Below are 16,058 nucleotides of genomic sequence, written 5' to 3'. Positions count from 1 at the left end.
CAGAGCTCCTGCACCCAGCACCACACGGGGATCCCCCTCCCTGAGGCTACGGGGCCCCGGCACCCACACGGGGATCCCCCTCCTCTCCCTGCCCCTGTGCGGGGATCCCCGTCTCCCGGGATAGAGGGACTCGGGTCTGACAAGAATCGTCATTCCGCTGGCGACGGGGAAGGTGACGGTTGCCATGGGAACCCCCACAGGCTGAGCCACCCGCCTGCTTCCGTTCCGTTGCCTTCCCACAATGCATTACGTTCCAGCCGCGTTGGAGCTTCCTGATTGGTGGGACCCTTGGGAGGATCTCAGAGAGAGAGGGGCCGGTCTGGCCCGGGAGTGGCGGGAGGAAGTACTGAGGGAACATTGCGTTGCCGTTTTCCTCCTCTGTGTCCCAGTGGTCGCACCCAAGGAGCCCGGCCCGGTCGCGGAGAAGCTTCTCCCACTTCGGGCAAGTGGTGCGTTCCGTGTCCCCCCTCCCGAGCGGATGGTAAAAGCCCAGAGAGAGGAGGAACCTATCACCCGCTCGGGAATAGGAGACGTTCGGGGGGGCGTGGGGGAGCGTGGGTTTGTACCACTCCCCGCACATGGTGCGCTCCAGTCCCCACTCCCCCGGCCTTTGCCAACCCAACAGCCTTAGCCGCCTGGTACCTGCTGATCTCTCAACCAAACTTGCTATCCTGGCTCGTTCCTATTGGCTCGTCATTTTATTAATATACAAATGTGGTGACTCCAATACCCAATGGCAGACGGGCAGGTAGTTAACATTCAAGACCACGGGCGGTGACTGGTTGACTGGTCTCCCTCCGTCTGGCCAGCGGGTTCGGGTGCCCCCTTGCCGCGGCAGGAAGAGGAGGGCGGCATGTGCGGCGGGGCGGGGCTGCGCTGAGCTGAGAGCAGGAGCCGGGAGCCGGAGATGGGGGCGACCGGGGCCCGCTGGGCGCCTGGGGCGGCTCTGGTGCTCGCGGCTCTGCTGGGGGCCTCGGGAGCCGGCCTGGCCGACAACGTGATCTGGGCAGTGAACGCGGGCGGCGAGGCCCATGTGGACGTGAACGGCATCCACTTCCGCAAAGACCCGCTCGAGGGCCGGGTGGGCCGAGGTGAGGCCCCGGGGGGAGGGAGCCGGAGGCCTGGCCACGTCCCGCCTCCCTCCGATCTGTTCTCGTCATCTCCTCTGCCCTCCCGCCGGCCCCTTCCCGCTCCCCCTTCGCCCCTCAGGCACCGACCTGCCGCGCTGCCCCTCCAGGGCGACCAGCCCAGGCTGTGGCACCTCCTGTGCTGCGCGCTGCCCAGGCCCGGGACGGGCAGGCTCCTTGCCATGCAGCGGGCGGTGTGAGGTGGTGAGAGGCGCGCATCTGAAGGGCACTTAACCCTTCCTTCCCCCTAGGGGCCCAGCCGGCTGCCCCGGCGTGCCCGCCTCATGGCAGGCTCGGTGAGCGCTTGGAGCAGTGGCTAACGGGGCCGTCTGGAGCCCGGCTAGACGCTTTCTCGCTCCCCTGGCCGGGGCTGTTTGGAGGCTTCTGGCTCAGCGGCCGACTGGGGGCAGGTGCCAGGTGCGGACCGGGGCCTGCTGCCCACGTACCCTTACCAGAAGAACGGCTCCTAGCCAGGTATCTTTCAAAGGGGGGCTAAAGGGACGACCCCATCCGTCTAGGACTTCGGAGCCCTGCTGGCTTGCGCCAGTCTGCACTGATGCCGGAGACCCTAAACAAGCCCTGAGGGGCCAAACTCCTGGGTGCAGCCGCCCTGCATGTCCTCAGTGCATTAGGTTAGCCTCCCATCCCCTTCTGCCTTGTTTGCCCCCTCCTGCTTCCTCCTGGCCTCTCTCCTCACCTCTTCCTTTCCCCATTTGGTGCTCTTGGCTCCTCTGGAGGAGTTCCCTATCTCAGCAATTCTTGTCTCCAGTCACCCAGCAAGTGTTGAACCCTCCTCCCATCTGTTACAGCGATAAAGGTTCCCCTGCCCCTACACTTCTCTTTGACTTGGTTGCCATTTTCCTGTTGATAACCTAAGCACTTGCCATGCTGGGTACCCGTTCTGCTCCTTCATTCCCTGTTCTGTAACTTCCAGTCACACTGAGGAGGGTTTTTGTGACGGGGGTGAAGAGAGACAGGAAAGGGAATCGGTACTTGCCTTGTCACATGCTGTGAGCCATGTGGCAATGGAAGGCTGCCCTTAACACTCTGCCCTTACTCCTCTCCAGATGAGGAAGGGGACCGGGCTGATAGGGCTGAACTGCATGTGAACTTGTATAACACTCAGAGCTACCTGCTTCTGCCACCATGACACTCTCGCCAGGTGCATACACGAGAGCAGCTATTTGTAGAGCTGCAGAGTCTGACTTTACAGCATGTGCTCTGTTTCAGCAGGCCAGGGAGAACAGTTGGGAGGTTGGTGTCGTCCACCGCTGATTATATCACGAGTCTAGCATGTGATCCTAACTGAGCATAAGTTGCTTATTTGTTCATAGCTGAATGGCTTCACTCTTCTTGAAACCGCTAGGGCATTAGTGTCTCATTGAGATGAGTCTAGATCTAACTTTTGGGAGGGTAGCCTCCAGTGGGAGATAGAAAAAGGAAATGAGCACTTTGGGGACCCTGCATCAGACCTCACAGGAACAGACTGTTTGAGCTCTCTGTATTGTCCATCAGAAAGCTGTAAATATCAAAGTGATACTTATCAGCAAGAAGCAACAGAGAGTCCTGTGGCACCTTTAAGACTAACAGATGTATTGGAGCATAAGCTTTTGTGGGTGAATACCCACTTGCGTCTGACGAAGTGGGTATTCACCCACGAAAGATTATGCTCCAATATATCTGTTAGTCTTAAAGGTGCCACAGGACTCTCTGTTGCTTTTTACAGATCCAGACTAACACGGCTACCTCTCTGATACTTATCAGCAAGAAGAATTTTAAAAAGTTATTTAGCTTCTGCTAAACAAGGCCTTTTTTGGGGAGGGGATGCCCACAGGAGCTGAGAGACCAAAAAACCACCCCTCTGTTGAGCATGCCCAGTGTCTCACCTGAAATATGGTAGCTCCCTGCTAACTGGATGAGTCTTGCAGGGTTTAGCCTTGTAAAACTTCAAGTTCCCTGCTTTAGACTGCAGGAATGTCATCTGAGGGGAAGTCTGTCCTTATGGACTGAAGTGGAACTTACTCTTGAAGGGTGATGCCAGTTTGGTAGCCTGACCATTCAACAACATGCAGCAACTTGCTTTTTCCAGAGAAAGACTCCAGTTTCTGCAGCAGGGCCTGTAAGTTTGAAGCCCCGCTGGGAACAGTCTCAGTGAGACAAGCACAGGGTTCAGGCACTTTCCACAGCTGAACTGCATGTTGCATGGTGGCAGGACCCATTACCCAGTGATGGAATTCTACCAGGGGGCAGCAGGGCTGAGCACCTGCTGGTGAATGAGGAACCCTCGTACCTATTGCATGGGAGGTCACGGTAAATGAAAATGTGACTGCTGGCTCACCCACCATTTCTGGCAGCAGACCTCCAGCCCTGAGGTCATGGCAGGATTCTACATTAGCTGTGTCCTGGGCAAAGGCAGTAAATGGGAATACACTAGTATGGGGTATGTACCACTGTTGTAGCTGCTGAAGCAGTGAAATCAAAAATCCACCAGAGGGTGTAGGACATAGAATATGTTGCAGCTGCACTTTGGATCCTCAGTTCTAGGGTAGGGGAGGAGCCAGTCAGCACTTAAGCCTCATGAAGTGAGATGCTGGTTTCTTTATCTGCCCACAGCATGAATAATGTCTCTTGGGAGCCAAGTTACTGTTCTCCTTTGCCCCACTTCTGGATGTTCAAATATGATAATGGCTGAAGGTAAAGAACATGATCCCTGTTCTAGTCAGGTACTGTTACACCCAGCGTCAAACACTGCGATCCAGATTCAGGCTGTGTTTACACTGCACACCTTACAACGGTACGGCTGTGCCACTGCAGCCGTGCTGTTATAAGGTAAGCCGTGTAGCTGCTCTCTATCGCCAGGAGAGAGCTCTCCTGGTGACAAAATAAAATCACCCCCAACAAGGGGAAGTAGCTTTGTTGACAGGAGAGCAGCTCCCGCCAACGAAGCGCTGTCCACGCTGGTGCTTTTTGTCGTTAAAACTTTTGTCATTCAGGAGTAAGTTCCACACCCCTGAGTGATAAAAGTTTTAACAACGAAAGTGTAATGTAGACAAAGCCTCAGTGTTGCAGATGCTGCTGGACTTGTAAAGCCTTGTCTGTGGTGGGGAAATTGCCTGCTGCTGATAATGGTGGCAGCACAATATCACTTAGCTGCAAGTGTAACAAAGGATTGTGTTAAGATACATCCATTATCAGCAACAGGTACCTCTTGTGGTGCAGACAAGGTGAACTACCCATTCAAGGCTTGGGTCTCCTGCCCATCACTGCTACAGCTGCAACATACAGCATCGATGCAGCTTTCCTTGCAGTGATGGTGTCACTACTTACACAGTGCCCTAGATGTGGTTGACCCTTCACACACAAGTAACAGCCCAGAGGAATTTACCATTTAAATACGTGTACTCTGTAAAGCTTATAAGCTTTTAGTTTGCCCCACCAAAGGCTTATCTGCTGGTGACCTGTATTTCACTAGCTGTAGGTGTTCAAATATCATTATTAATTTGAAGGGGAGGCTGACCTACAACTGTACGATTAACACTTGCAGCTGCAACCTGGAGGAGAATGTCTCTTTGGACTTTAGCAATCTCTTTTTCAATCTGAGGGGAAAAAAAGGTTCCTTTTCAAACAGTGCGGCAGTGTTGTGGTTTGCTCCTCCCAAAAGAGTGTTTGTTCATGGTGCCTCACTGAACAGCAGCCTGTTACAATAACCCTGCTGCAACCACAGTGCCGGGCTCAGCAAGTAAGACTTTAACCCATGAGGTCAACTGCTATCTTCCTTCTCCTTCAACGGTTTTTATTGCACCATCATTTTAGTTCCCTCAGTTACTCATTCTGCTCCCATTTGTGTGGATGGGCAGGTAATGGCTGCAACAGAAATCCTGCTGCTGATGGCTTAAAAGTCCTGGGATGGCATTTTAGGGTTGTTTCCCCTCAAGCCTCAAATTCTGACCCTGGGACTTAAGGGAGAAAGTATAACTAAGGGATTTATAGCATATCCAGATGCCAAACAAATGAAGATAGTGGCTACTTTTGTTACTTTTAATGTGTAATGGTTTGTTTCTGTCTTGGTGCTTCAGTCATTCTTCACCACAACAAAAATACTGCTAATTCAGATCCACTTCCATTGCATCATGAAGAACTGCAGCATACAAATGAATTAGTCATTTGTGTGATTGGGTGAATTCACTCTGATGGTCGCTATCCCAGCCTGACAACAAACTTCCTTTCTCTGCAGGCTTGTCTCTAACCTGCAGCGTTACATAGGAGTTGAGCTACTGTTTGAGCTATTTGGACTACTATAATTAGTTAACATGTAGCTGGAAAAAGGGATGTATTTACAGCAGGATGTGAAAACAGTGAGAGCTCTTCACCTCCTGTGGTTCTGATGATCAAGCCTCCATGACCGTCCCTGGTGGTTACAGAACAATAGCAGTCTTACCCGAGGGTTCTCGCTGTGTAGAACAGGTGTTAGTTTCCTCTTGTCATTTCCATGGGCTTGGACATAGGTGCTGGGCTACTGAGCTGTTGGCTTACTCTGCATTGACCAACCCAACCCAATGTCTGTTTCCATGGAAATGGGAGTGGAAATAGCAACTGTCAGCTGACAACTAAAAGCTTAGATCAGCTTTCACTGCTGACTGGAAGTGCCAGTTGTGCAGATGCCATCCAGAGTCTCCCCTATTCCATCCGATGAGAATAGCATTTTAGATTGTAAGCTCTTTGGGGCTTATGCCATCTTATGTGTTTGTAGAGTGCCCAGTACAATGGGGCTCTAATGCTGATTGAGGCCCCTGAGTTCCATTATGATACAGATATTAAACAACAAGGAAGGACAAACAAGTATTTAACCTCCATGATTGCTTCAGATACCGGCACAGCTAGAAACATTCTTCATTGTGTAGTGTACAGATAACTGAAGTAAAGGCTCACGCACACAAGTGGCTCTGATGTATACCCCATAAAATCATATGAGGTAGTTTGCATGGTCATCAGAGCCCTTGGGTGCGCACATCCTTATTGATTCAGGTTCCCTGCGTGGTGTTTGAAGGATTATTAGCAAGAAGAAAGGGATTTTACTAAGATCCCTCTAATACATGCAACACTCTCCCAGCCTGCATGTTTTCTCTTGGGTGGAACATGGCTTTTTAATGTTTTTTTAAGAGAAATTGTAATTAGGTTTTTAATGTCAAGTCAGTTGCAGGGGATGGGATTATATTATCTGAGGTGACTCAGTCCTAAATTGACTTCATTTCATTTGTGCACTGCATCATGTTGGTTAAAACATTAGAAGTTCTAAGTGCTCTGTCTCTAGAGAAGTCTGATCTCATGGCCAAGTCCTCTGATGCTGTAGGCCTGGCTTGACATGGGTGAGGCCTTATTTCTTGGGAGACAGGATTAGGGAGGTAAATGGATCAGCAGGCTGGAAACAATGTCTGTACTAGCTAAGATACGGGGAATGCCCAGGGAACCATTTACAATGGACAGGGTAACAAAGGATATGATAAACCTGGATTGTAAGCTGAGGTAAAGAGTAAGTTATGCATGGACAGTGCGTGCTGTACAGGGTTTGGTTTCTACAAAGTGATTTAAGCTAATTCCAAAATGTGTGATGTAGTGTAATTTGTAAACGTATATAAGGGAAGAGATTTGCTGTGTAACTCTGGATGTGTGGTATACTCTATACACACCCCCTATCCTTGAGTCTGATAATGTAGCTTTACTATATTCCAAATAAAGGAAGCTGAGAAATTAGACTGGAGTCGAACTGAGATCTTGGGGAACCAAGTGGAAGAGGTCTCGGGGGAACCCTAGCGCACTCAGTCTGTGAAATAGGACCTCTTCTCTGCTAACTGGCTTGGGGATGGTTGATAATCAGAACTGTGTTTCTGTAGGCTTCAGGTTTCCTCCAGCCACTGCTCAACCTGCCTCCCCCTCTGGTGTACTGGATTAAAAAAAGAAGTGTGGCTGTTGGTAAAGTGGGGATGGGGACACTTGAAAGGAAGTAGTGCCCCCCATTGGTCAGAATTAGGAGGTACTATGGGGCCTCAAGAGAATTGGTCCTCTTGCAGGTGCTTGGAGGTTGTTTATAGAGTTGTCTTCTGCTGATGCCTCAGAAGTTAACCCTTCCATTCTTGTTGATTTTATATTTGGAACCCAGCCTCTGACTATGGCATGAAGCTGCCAATCTTGCGGTCCAACACAGAGGATCAGATTCTGTATCAGACTGAGCGTTACAACGAGGAGACCTTTGGGTATGAAGTCCCCATCAAGGAGGAGGGCGACTACGTTGTGGTGTTGAAGTTTGCTGAAGTCTATTTTGCACAGTCCCAGCAGAAGGTAAGCTAAGTCTCCCCCAACCCAGGATCCTTCCTTGGTTATCTCTGATGCTAATTTCTGTCTAGGGCTGTGTATGCCAGGATCCTTTGACATGCTTTTGGGGAGTTCAGGACTGAGAATCACCTTGTTACTCCCTGCGGAGGGTGAGAGTCTCACGGGAGCTAACCTCTGTGTCAGTTCCCTACACTCTGGTCTGCTAACCACCCAAACAGCCTCCTCAAAAATGTTGCCAGCCTTTACTTTGCCTTGCAGGTAAACCTCAGGTGCACTTCACTGCCCAAAACTCCATGTGGCATGTTCCTCTGCAGTATCCAGGCCCAGTCACTGGACACTCCCAGAGGCATATCACACACCAGCCTGTTAACTCAGCTGAGGGTTCACCCTTTACGTAACAGCACTCAGATGAATTTATAACAAAACCAAGAATAAGTGTCTTAGGAACAGAGATGTAAGTGATACTGAGTAAAGATAGTGGAAACAGATATGGTTACAAATAAAACAAAGTATTAACATGCTTCGAAGAGTCTAACCATAACTTAATGAGCTATAGTCCTTTGGCTGAAGCATTTTTCTTACCCTCAAAGGCCTTTCACAAAGTTTATGGATTTTCAGTCAAACCAGGATCCAGTTTTTTCATGAATCTCCCCTCTACCCGGAGTGTGTCTCAGTGAAATGAGTCCCCAGAGGGAACAGCAAATCTTTGAAGTGTATTCTTCTGAAGGGTAACCCTAGATAAAGTTCTTGTCCCCTGCTGGCGTGCAGGCACTGTGTTATTCATGCTGTCTTTTTCATCCTTTTGTTAATTTGCCTTTCCTGTTGACTTAATATGCAAATGAAGATTGCTTATGTTGGCTTTTACCATGCTCGGTTTACATTGGAGAATTAGGCAGACAAGTTAATCAGCATTCCTTTGTCTAGGAACACTTTGTTTATCAATCCTGCCTGCTTTGCTGGGTTAAACATATTTTCAGTATACACCTGCTATTTCTTAATTGTTCTTAATGATTATGATGACCAGTATGATCTAAGTTTTCATTTGATTCTTTATAGATAAATACCATGACTGCAATGTGATAAGTATAGTGAGTTTGTCAGGCCTGATTGAAGTTGCTGTTACATGACCATGAACCCTTTGCTAGAGGGTATTAAGGGGCTCTTAGGGTCACAGCTCCCCTCTGCCCTCTTGCACATCTCCATCTGTGGTGTTTTATATGCATGGGTAGGAGTAGCCACAGAAAGGGGTGAAAGAAATGTACTAAGGGTTACAGTCATCTCTAATGTAACTCCACTGAGCCCAGTGGAGCTGCCCTAGGGATGAACTGGTTCCTAAGGATGCATTCCAAAGTGTCCTGAGCTCCCATATCCATTTCTAATATAAAGTAGAGCTCAATGTACTTGTCTGTGAAGTCATGTCTTCAACTAACTTTATATAGCAAAAGGTGACTGCCACTTGACTTTTGTATAGCACCTTTCTTCTGGAGACATCTAAGCACTTAATGATTCTTGCCCACCTTTGTGATTCCCATTTTGCAGTTGGGAAAACTGAGGCACGTGGGGGTCAAGGCCACACAATAACTCAATGGAAGAGCTGGAATTAGAACCCTAGTCCTGATTCCTTGTCCACTGGACCATGCTGCTTCCTACTTGGTGATTATTTTAAGCAGCAACATTGGCTTGTAGAGGCTGATCAGAAGGATGGAAATAATTGGATGTGAACAGGTGGCTCTCCTGACAAAATAGAGTTCTGTAGGATTTAAGGACTAACCTACTTCCTTTTGTTTGCTCCTTTACACAGTTGTGATGGTATCCCAGGCTATGAGTGACGCTTGAGTCACCGCAGCCCAGAGATTAGCTTCCGCTCTGTTAGCTGTTCAGTCTCTTTACCTAACTCCTCCCCTTTCTTCTGCCTCTGGTCTCCTCTCTGTCCCTCATGTCTCTCCTTCCCCTGTTTTACCACCAGGCTACTGGGATTAAAAAGCCAAGAGCACAATTTTCAGAGGTGCCGAGCACTAACCGCTCCCATTCGAGTCAACGGGAGGTGTGGGTGCATGGTACTTCTGAGGATAGGGCCTAATAAAACTCCCTGCAGTCCTCAGTACTGAACAGTAGTTATGGAGACGTGTTAGAGGCAGGATACAGGTTTGTCTATTTGAAACCATTTTGAAAGGGCTTAATTGTTTAACTTCTGTGGTCTATTTTTGGGCTGTGGGTCCTTCTCAATATGGAGACAGATTGCCATATGCGCAGAGAATCTGCACTGGTTTGGTGGCACGTGCAGTAATAACACTTGTCTCCCGGGCTTTGTAACGAGCACAGACTGTTTCTGTCCTGTCCCCTCTCAGTCATGTGTCTGATTCCCCTCTGATACTCTCTACAATCTCTTCCACCCCTGAAGGTGTTTGATGTGCGCTTGAATGGCCATGTGGTGGTGAAGGACTTGGACATTTTTGACCGAGTTGGACATAGCACAGCTCACGACGAGATCATTCCCATCAGCATCAGAAAGGGGAAGCTGAGTGTCCAGGGAGAGGTTTCCACATTCACCGGGAAGCTCCACATTGAGTTTGTCAAGGTAACAAACCCTGGCTAGGGGAAAGCCCCTTCTTTCTCCTCTCCTCTCCACCCAATCCCTCACACCCTGCCACATGGTGCAGATGTGCATAGGGAGAAGGGAAGTGACTTTGATGGGTGGGGGGTATTCCTTCTTTGACAGCATTGACCTTTGTCTTCCCTTTCGCTAGGGATACTACGACAATCCGAAAATCTGTGCACTATACATCCTGCAAGGAACAGTGGATGGTAAGTTTTTAACTAATAATCCTTCAAGCCTTTATAGCTTGGAGGGCAACCGATTTCCTTTTAAACCATGTGTATAGCACTCTCCGTATAGTGGCAGCCTTAACTGACCTGTCTCAGCCAGGCCCATCTCCCTCAGCTGTCCCCCGTGAAGTTTTGTCCTAGCGCATCACAGGTGTGTTGTCTCCCCAGTCCTTCACTCCAAGTATATGAGGCTGCTTCATTTGGAAAGCAGGTTGTGTGTCTAATTCAAAAACTGGGGGCCTTCTCAGTCTCAGTGGCGATTAAACTGGCTAATAGCTAAATTCTCTGGCTGCTAGACATTGTGAGCAGCTCTGCAAAGATCTGGCTCTGGAGACCTCTTTAGCTAGTAATCATTCAGTTTTTCTGGCCTAGTGCTTTCGCTCCACACTGGGCTTTTGCCCCTTTGGCTCTGAGGATGCAGCTGCAATTTTCCCAGACTTAATCTCCCGAAATATCTCTGTGTGGGGTGTGCTTTGTGGGAAGGGTTAGCAGGAGTCCCTGCTCTCTTGTTGCTGTGTGTCAGAGCACTCAGCTGAAATCTTCATCATATGGTGGGTCTTTTTGCTGCTCTAGAGATCAGGGATTGCTACCCTGCAGGCAAGGAGTTGGCTCTGTGGTCTAGTGGAAGCACAGTCTCTTGCTGTGTGGGGAGTTTGAACTCAGGTCTCAGACCAGCAAGGACTGGGGTGTGGGTTGGGGTGCATATTGCTTTGCTTTGGTGGATACGAGGAGTGGCACTGGCAGGTTATGGGGAAGCTGCTGTGAGATAGGTCTCCATTTACGGGTTGGGAGGCATTTGGTTATCAAGGCAGTAAGTCTTGGTCCTGCCTGGGGTCTTATAAGGCTGCCAGGAGCATTAGAGGTTGGGATGGGGCAAATGTGCTTGCATGATGTAGCTCTTCCTGAATGAGAAGCTGGAGAGTGGTGATGTCGCTCTGTCCTCACAGGCGGGTTCTTCATAATAGGGCTCTACCAAATTTACGGTCCATTTTGGTCAATTTCACAGTCATAGGATTTAGGATAGTAAATTTCATGATTTCAGCTATTTAAATGTGAAATTTCATGGTGTTGTAATTGTAGGGGTCCTGACCCAAAAAAGAGTTGTGGGAAGGTTGCAAGGTTATTATGTGGGGATTGTGGTACTGCTACCCTTACTTCTGCGCTGCTGCAGGTGGCGGCACTGCCTTCAGAGCTGGGCGACCGGAGAGCGGCAGCTGTTGGCCAGGCACCCAGCTCTGAAGGCAGAGCCGCTGCCAGCAGCAACGCAAAAGTAAGGATGGCTTGGTATGGTATTGCCACCCTTACTACTGCGCTGCTGCTGGTGGCAGCGGCTCTGCCTTCAGAGCTGAGTGCCTGGCCAACAACCGCCGCGCTCCGGCCGCCCAGCTTTCTCCCTTGTGAAATCTGTACAGTATAGGGTAAAAGCACACAAAAGACCAGATTTCATGGGGGGAGACAAGATTTCACAGTCCATCATGCGTTTTTCATGGCTGTGAATTTGGTAGGGCCTTATTCATATACTAATATTTGCTTCACAGGCTGAGAGTGGAGCCATCGAAGTATCTCCATGAATTAGGGTGCTTGTATTGGAGTGGAGTCCTGGCAATGTGGGACTGTGTACCAGTCTATGGGGTGTCCCATGTGCCCTGTTCAACTGGCTGGGTGTGGGTTGGGGCAGGTCACAAAGGGACAGCTTGAGTCAGTTGCCTGTTGGAATCCTCACAGCTCCTTGCAGTGTTCACAATAGTGAATTTCTTTCTCTTCCAACAGATGTTCCAAAGCTGCAGCCTCACCCTGGCCTGGAGAAAAAGGAGGACGAGGAAGATGAAGAAGAGTATGATGAAGGCTCCAGCGTTAAAAAACAGGCCAATAAGAACCGGGTTCAGTCAGGCCCCCGGACACCAAACCCCTACGCCTCGGACAACAGCAGCCTCATGTTCCCTATATTGGTGGCCTTTGGTGTCTTCATTCCTACCCTCTTCTGCCTTTGCCGGTTGTGAGGGCAAGCCCCATGCAGAGATGCAGTGGCAGGGGTCGCAGGCCAGGAGGAAAGGAGTCGGACCAAATGCGGTTGCTTTCAGTTTCTCCATATTTTTCATAATTTAAGGGAAAAAAAGTTCATTTGGAATGAACGGCAGGTACAGGTAAAGGGGGGAGCTCGCCTTCCCCCAGCCAGCGAGCAGCGAGGCCTTGGCTTCCCCTGTTGCACCATAAGCAGCATCCTGTCCTCTTCGGGGCACTTGAGATTAAACTGGATCCTTGCTGGCTGTCTGGGCTGTAGGAAGCTGATGCTGGCGAACTTTGGTCCATATCCCGCACGGAGACGAAGCTGCGTGACCCAAACGCTGTGCCCTTGTCCAGGTGGATAATTGGTCCCAGCTTAAGAAGCTAAGCAGGGAAGCACTCTCTGAATGTTGCCTGGAAAAACAGCCTTTGAAGTGAGACCTAGATGTGTGTTTTGGTCAGAAGTGTGCACAGATGTTCTGGTGCCTTTGGGTGACTAACAATTATGGGGGAAAGAGACTGGCTTTTCAACAGCTATCTGAATGTGTGTAGCTAAATGCACGATACTTCTCTGTCCTAAAGATACACAGGCTCAGACTTGCTGATGGGTCTCCAGGAAAGGTTCCAACTTTAGAGTGAGTTGCAAAAAGAGCTGAGGGAATTATTTGGCCTGATTTTCTGCACCAGTTGGGAGAGACTTTCCTAGTTTGATAATTGTGTAACGTTAGATTGTTGCTGCGGGGGTTCTGCTGTGACCTGCAATAGGCTGGCTTTTTGCTGCAGAGTCTTTGCCCCGGATGCGTTTGGTTTCTGTATCAGTTGTGGCTTTTATTTCCTTTTTAATATTTTTCTTCGCAGTGGCTCACTTCAAGCCCCATCCCACCTTGCCCTCTCTAGTGTACAATGTCTCCCCTAGAGGGGCTGAGAACCAGGTGACCAAAAAAATTGAGGCTCTGAGCCCCCAATGCTTGTGCATCCCTGCTATGATCAATAGTCTGGCAGCCTTAAGACAGAGTAGTGCAACCCTTGAAGCACTTTCCAATGACCCTCTAATCCTTCTGCATCAGCTGCATTGATCTGATCCAGTCTGCAGTAATGTGAGATTGCAGTCTGTACCTACCATTAACTATCTTGCGTAGGCTTTGGAATATCAGGATGTGCCAAAGAATTGGATGCTGGCAAGTGCCAAGGTGCTCAGCCTCTTAGTCCAGTAGGATGAGCGTGTCCATCCATTGTGGAGAATCTGAAATGGATGGAAACTGCTGTAGATCAGTCTGGTCAGCTTCCATGGTCATCTGATGATAGGTCTGAGCTACCCTGTTCACTTTCCCCCACTGAAAGTGGACTCTGCACCCGCATGAAAAGCATGTGTTCTCTGAGTGGGGTGGCAGGAGAGGCTGCTTCGCTCTGGATCTGAGTCTGGTGTAATCAGGAGAGCAGTGTGGAAAACAAAAGCCTGCAATGTGCAATCCACACGCTCTTCCTGGTCTGGAACTGGAGGTCCTTGGGCAGCTGGCATCACTTAAGATCTGAATCTGCAAGGTGCTGAGCAGCTTCAGTTCCCATTGACTTATGGGAGTTGGCCGTGCTGCCTTTCTCACAGGAAGTGCCCGGCACCTTGCACAGCCAGGGTAAAGGGTATTCTCTGGAGCTTGAGTCACCAGCCTTGTCAGCTTTCATTCTAATAACATCCATCCTCTTGATCCTCAGGGCAGAATTCTCTTTGCCTTGGGCTAAATCTGTTTCTTTTGGCAAGCATCTCATCTGCTTCATACCATGCAGCTTGACTGAGAAGTAATCCTCCTGCTGCTCCTGCCTGGATTCTAACTTTTCCTATCAATTGCTTTTGAGCACAATTGTATGTAGCTGCTCAACTCACACCTAGCCTTTTGATAAGCTAGACAGAGCCTCTTGGGGAAGGGTCAGCAGAGCTCTATGAATAGTCCGTTTACAGAAGCCAAGGCATTTACTTTCTTCCTATTAATTTTCAAGCTGTGGAAAGTGTTGCCCAGCCATGAGTGCCAAGACAGGAGCTAGGGACACTGTCAGAGCATTGGTCCCCAAAGCAGCCATCTTTCTGAGCAAGTGCATTGCTGCTTTGTGTTTTAACCACAATTCTGGTTCTGTAAGTCCAGTGCAGAATATAGGATCCAACTGAGCTTTCTCCCGTTGCTACTGTCAGCCACTAATGCTCGCACAAGCAGTTCAGTTGGTAAAACAGTCAGAGAATGCTTGACCATAATAATTTTGAGGACATTTTTTATTCCGAGTGGCAATGTCTGTAAAATTTTGTCTAACCTTATGATTTCCCCGGATCTCTTTGGCCATCATCTGATCACTCTAACACACTAGAACAGCACAGGGTTTGGAACCTTAATCAAATAGCAGGAACTTCTTGGGTTCAGCACAAACTACCCCAATTCATTAGGCAAACCAAGAACTTGGTCTTGAAAACAACAAGCCTTCCAACTGAGGAGTGTGCTCTTCTCTTCCCCTGAGATGCCAGCATTTCTTAGACACAAGTCTCCTTCAGCACCTCTCAGCCCCTGCACCTTGCACAGCTTGAGCTCAAGGGCCCACATCTAGGATCATAGGCATTAGAGATGGAAGAGGCCTGTTAGATTAGTCCATTCCTCTGCAAGGCCAGGGTAGCTGATCCCCCCCCCCCCCCCCGTTCCTTCTAATAGTGGCAATGCACTTGCTCTGTGCTGGACTCCCACCTGAGGATGAAGCAGTCTGTCTTTAGGTGTAGCCGGCACAGCATTAGGCTTCTGTGTGTTGCAGCCTATGTTTTTCAAATAAAATTAATTCAGTTTATTTGATTTTTTTTTTTAAATTGGAATATTTTTTGCTCTGTTTACCCATAACTTGGTTATCAAGCCTTATCTTCTGCACTAGGGGTGAGGTACTCGCATGGGTTTGGGCTCCCTCCCTCCCTTAGCTGCTTGCTGGGTCTCCTGGCCCCATGATGGTACTATAATAAAGCAATTTTCCTTTTTGCTTTCCTGTTCCAACCCTTTCCTTTCTGGCAGCTTCAGACTTCACTTGAAGGGTCCTTTTGGGACAAATGAAACATGTGCTTTATTTTTATTTTTTAAAGAAGGATATTGAAGGATGGGAGTGGGGGGGTGCGGTGGTCGGAGGGACCCATCCAACATATGAATGGATATTGAGGTCCGATTGTGGCTCGCTTTTGCCTAGATCTCTTCCTAGCCGCATCTGCATTTCAGCTGGTTAAGACTGGCAAGAGGTACGCGGCTTGGGGGGGGTGGTTTAGGGCTACTTTATTTTTCTGTTGTTGATATGTTGGAATATCTTATCGTTCAGCCGTTGTCTTTCACTGATGTTGGTTTCCATTTGTATTTAGGGATGGATGGTTGAGCAAATACAATCAGCAGGCGAGGCTGCTGCATGGTGGAAATGAGTGGAGAGTCAGTGATTGCTTCCATGACACGTTGCAAACTCTGGCTGGCTGTTTGCCTTTGGAATGGCTGCGCCGCTATTCTGCTTCCCTGAAGGAGGAGCTTTTCCATGGCCTTACACTCCGTTAGTCTATAATGCAGGCCAGTGCCCTGGGGGTTAGGAGACCAGTTAGAAACAATCAAGGTAGTGTAAAAATTCAGTATCACAAACAAAACAGCAGCGGGCAAATACGGACATGGTCCCGGGGTGTGCGCGTCCTTGCAATAGTGGGCAGGGTGGAGTGAGTACATTCAGGCCACAGCTCAGTGTACCTTGAGAAGCCTGGGGATGGACAGTTGTGTTCTGTTG

The 16,058-nt window shown here is 49.1% G+C and overlaps 1 protein-coding gene across 3 annotated transcripts; it reads left to right on the top strand.

The window, feature by feature from the left end:
- The first annotated feature begins 346 nt into the window (after positions 1 to 346).
- Positions 347 to 14,526, top strand: MLEC (malectin). Of its 3 annotated transcripts, none has more exons than XM_024198023.2 (5): positions 347 to 449; positions 7,285 to 7,463; positions 9,859 to 10,035; positions 10,205 to 10,262; positions 12,054 to 12,365. In XM_024198023.2, exons 2-5 carry the CDS (start codon positions 7,299 to 7,301, stop codon positions 12,281 to 12,283), a joined length of 630 nt encoding a protein of 209 aa, XP_024053791.1. In that variant the 5' UTR covers positions 347 to 449; positions 7,285 to 7,298; the 3' UTR covers positions 12,284 to 12,365. The 3 variants fall into 3 exon arrangements, with proteins under 3 accessions (XP_024053791.1, XP_024053790.1, XP_024053792.1); XM_024198022.2 differs by lacking the exon at positions 347 to 449 and adding an exon at positions 883 to 1,091; XM_024198024.2 differs by lacking the exons at positions 347 to 449; positions 9,859 to 10,035; positions 10,205 to 10,262 and adding an exon at positions 883 to 1,091 and having other exon boundaries at positions 12,054 to 14,526.
- The last annotated feature ends 1,532 nt before the right edge of the window (positions 14,527 to 16,058 follow it).

Source organism: Terrapene carolina, unplaced genomic scaffold (assembly GCF_002925995.2).
Source record: "Terrapene carolina triunguis isolate 2854851 unplaced genomic scaffold, T_m_triunguis-2.0 Scaffold790, whole genome shotgun sequence".
Classification (NCBI taxonomy): domain Eukaryota; kingdom Metazoa; phylum Chordata; order Testudines; family Emydidae; genus Terrapene; species Terrapene triunguis.
Note: the sequence above shows the minus strand (reverse complement) of the source record. Positions and strands in the feature narration are given on the sequence as shown.

Coding starts and splice junctions, on each gene's coding strand:
- MLEC (XM_024198022.2), top strand. CDS start 908: ATGGGGGCGACCGGGGCCCGCTGGGCGCCTGGGGCGGCTCTGGTGCTC. Junction 1,092..7,284: donor CGAGGGCCGGGTGGGCCGAG/GTGAGGCCCCGG, acceptor TTTGGAACCCAG/CCTCTGACTATGGCATGAAG. Junction 10,036..10,204: donor TCCACATTGAGTTTGTCAAG/GTAACAAACCCT, acceptor CCCTTTCGCTAG/GGATACTACGACAATCCGAA.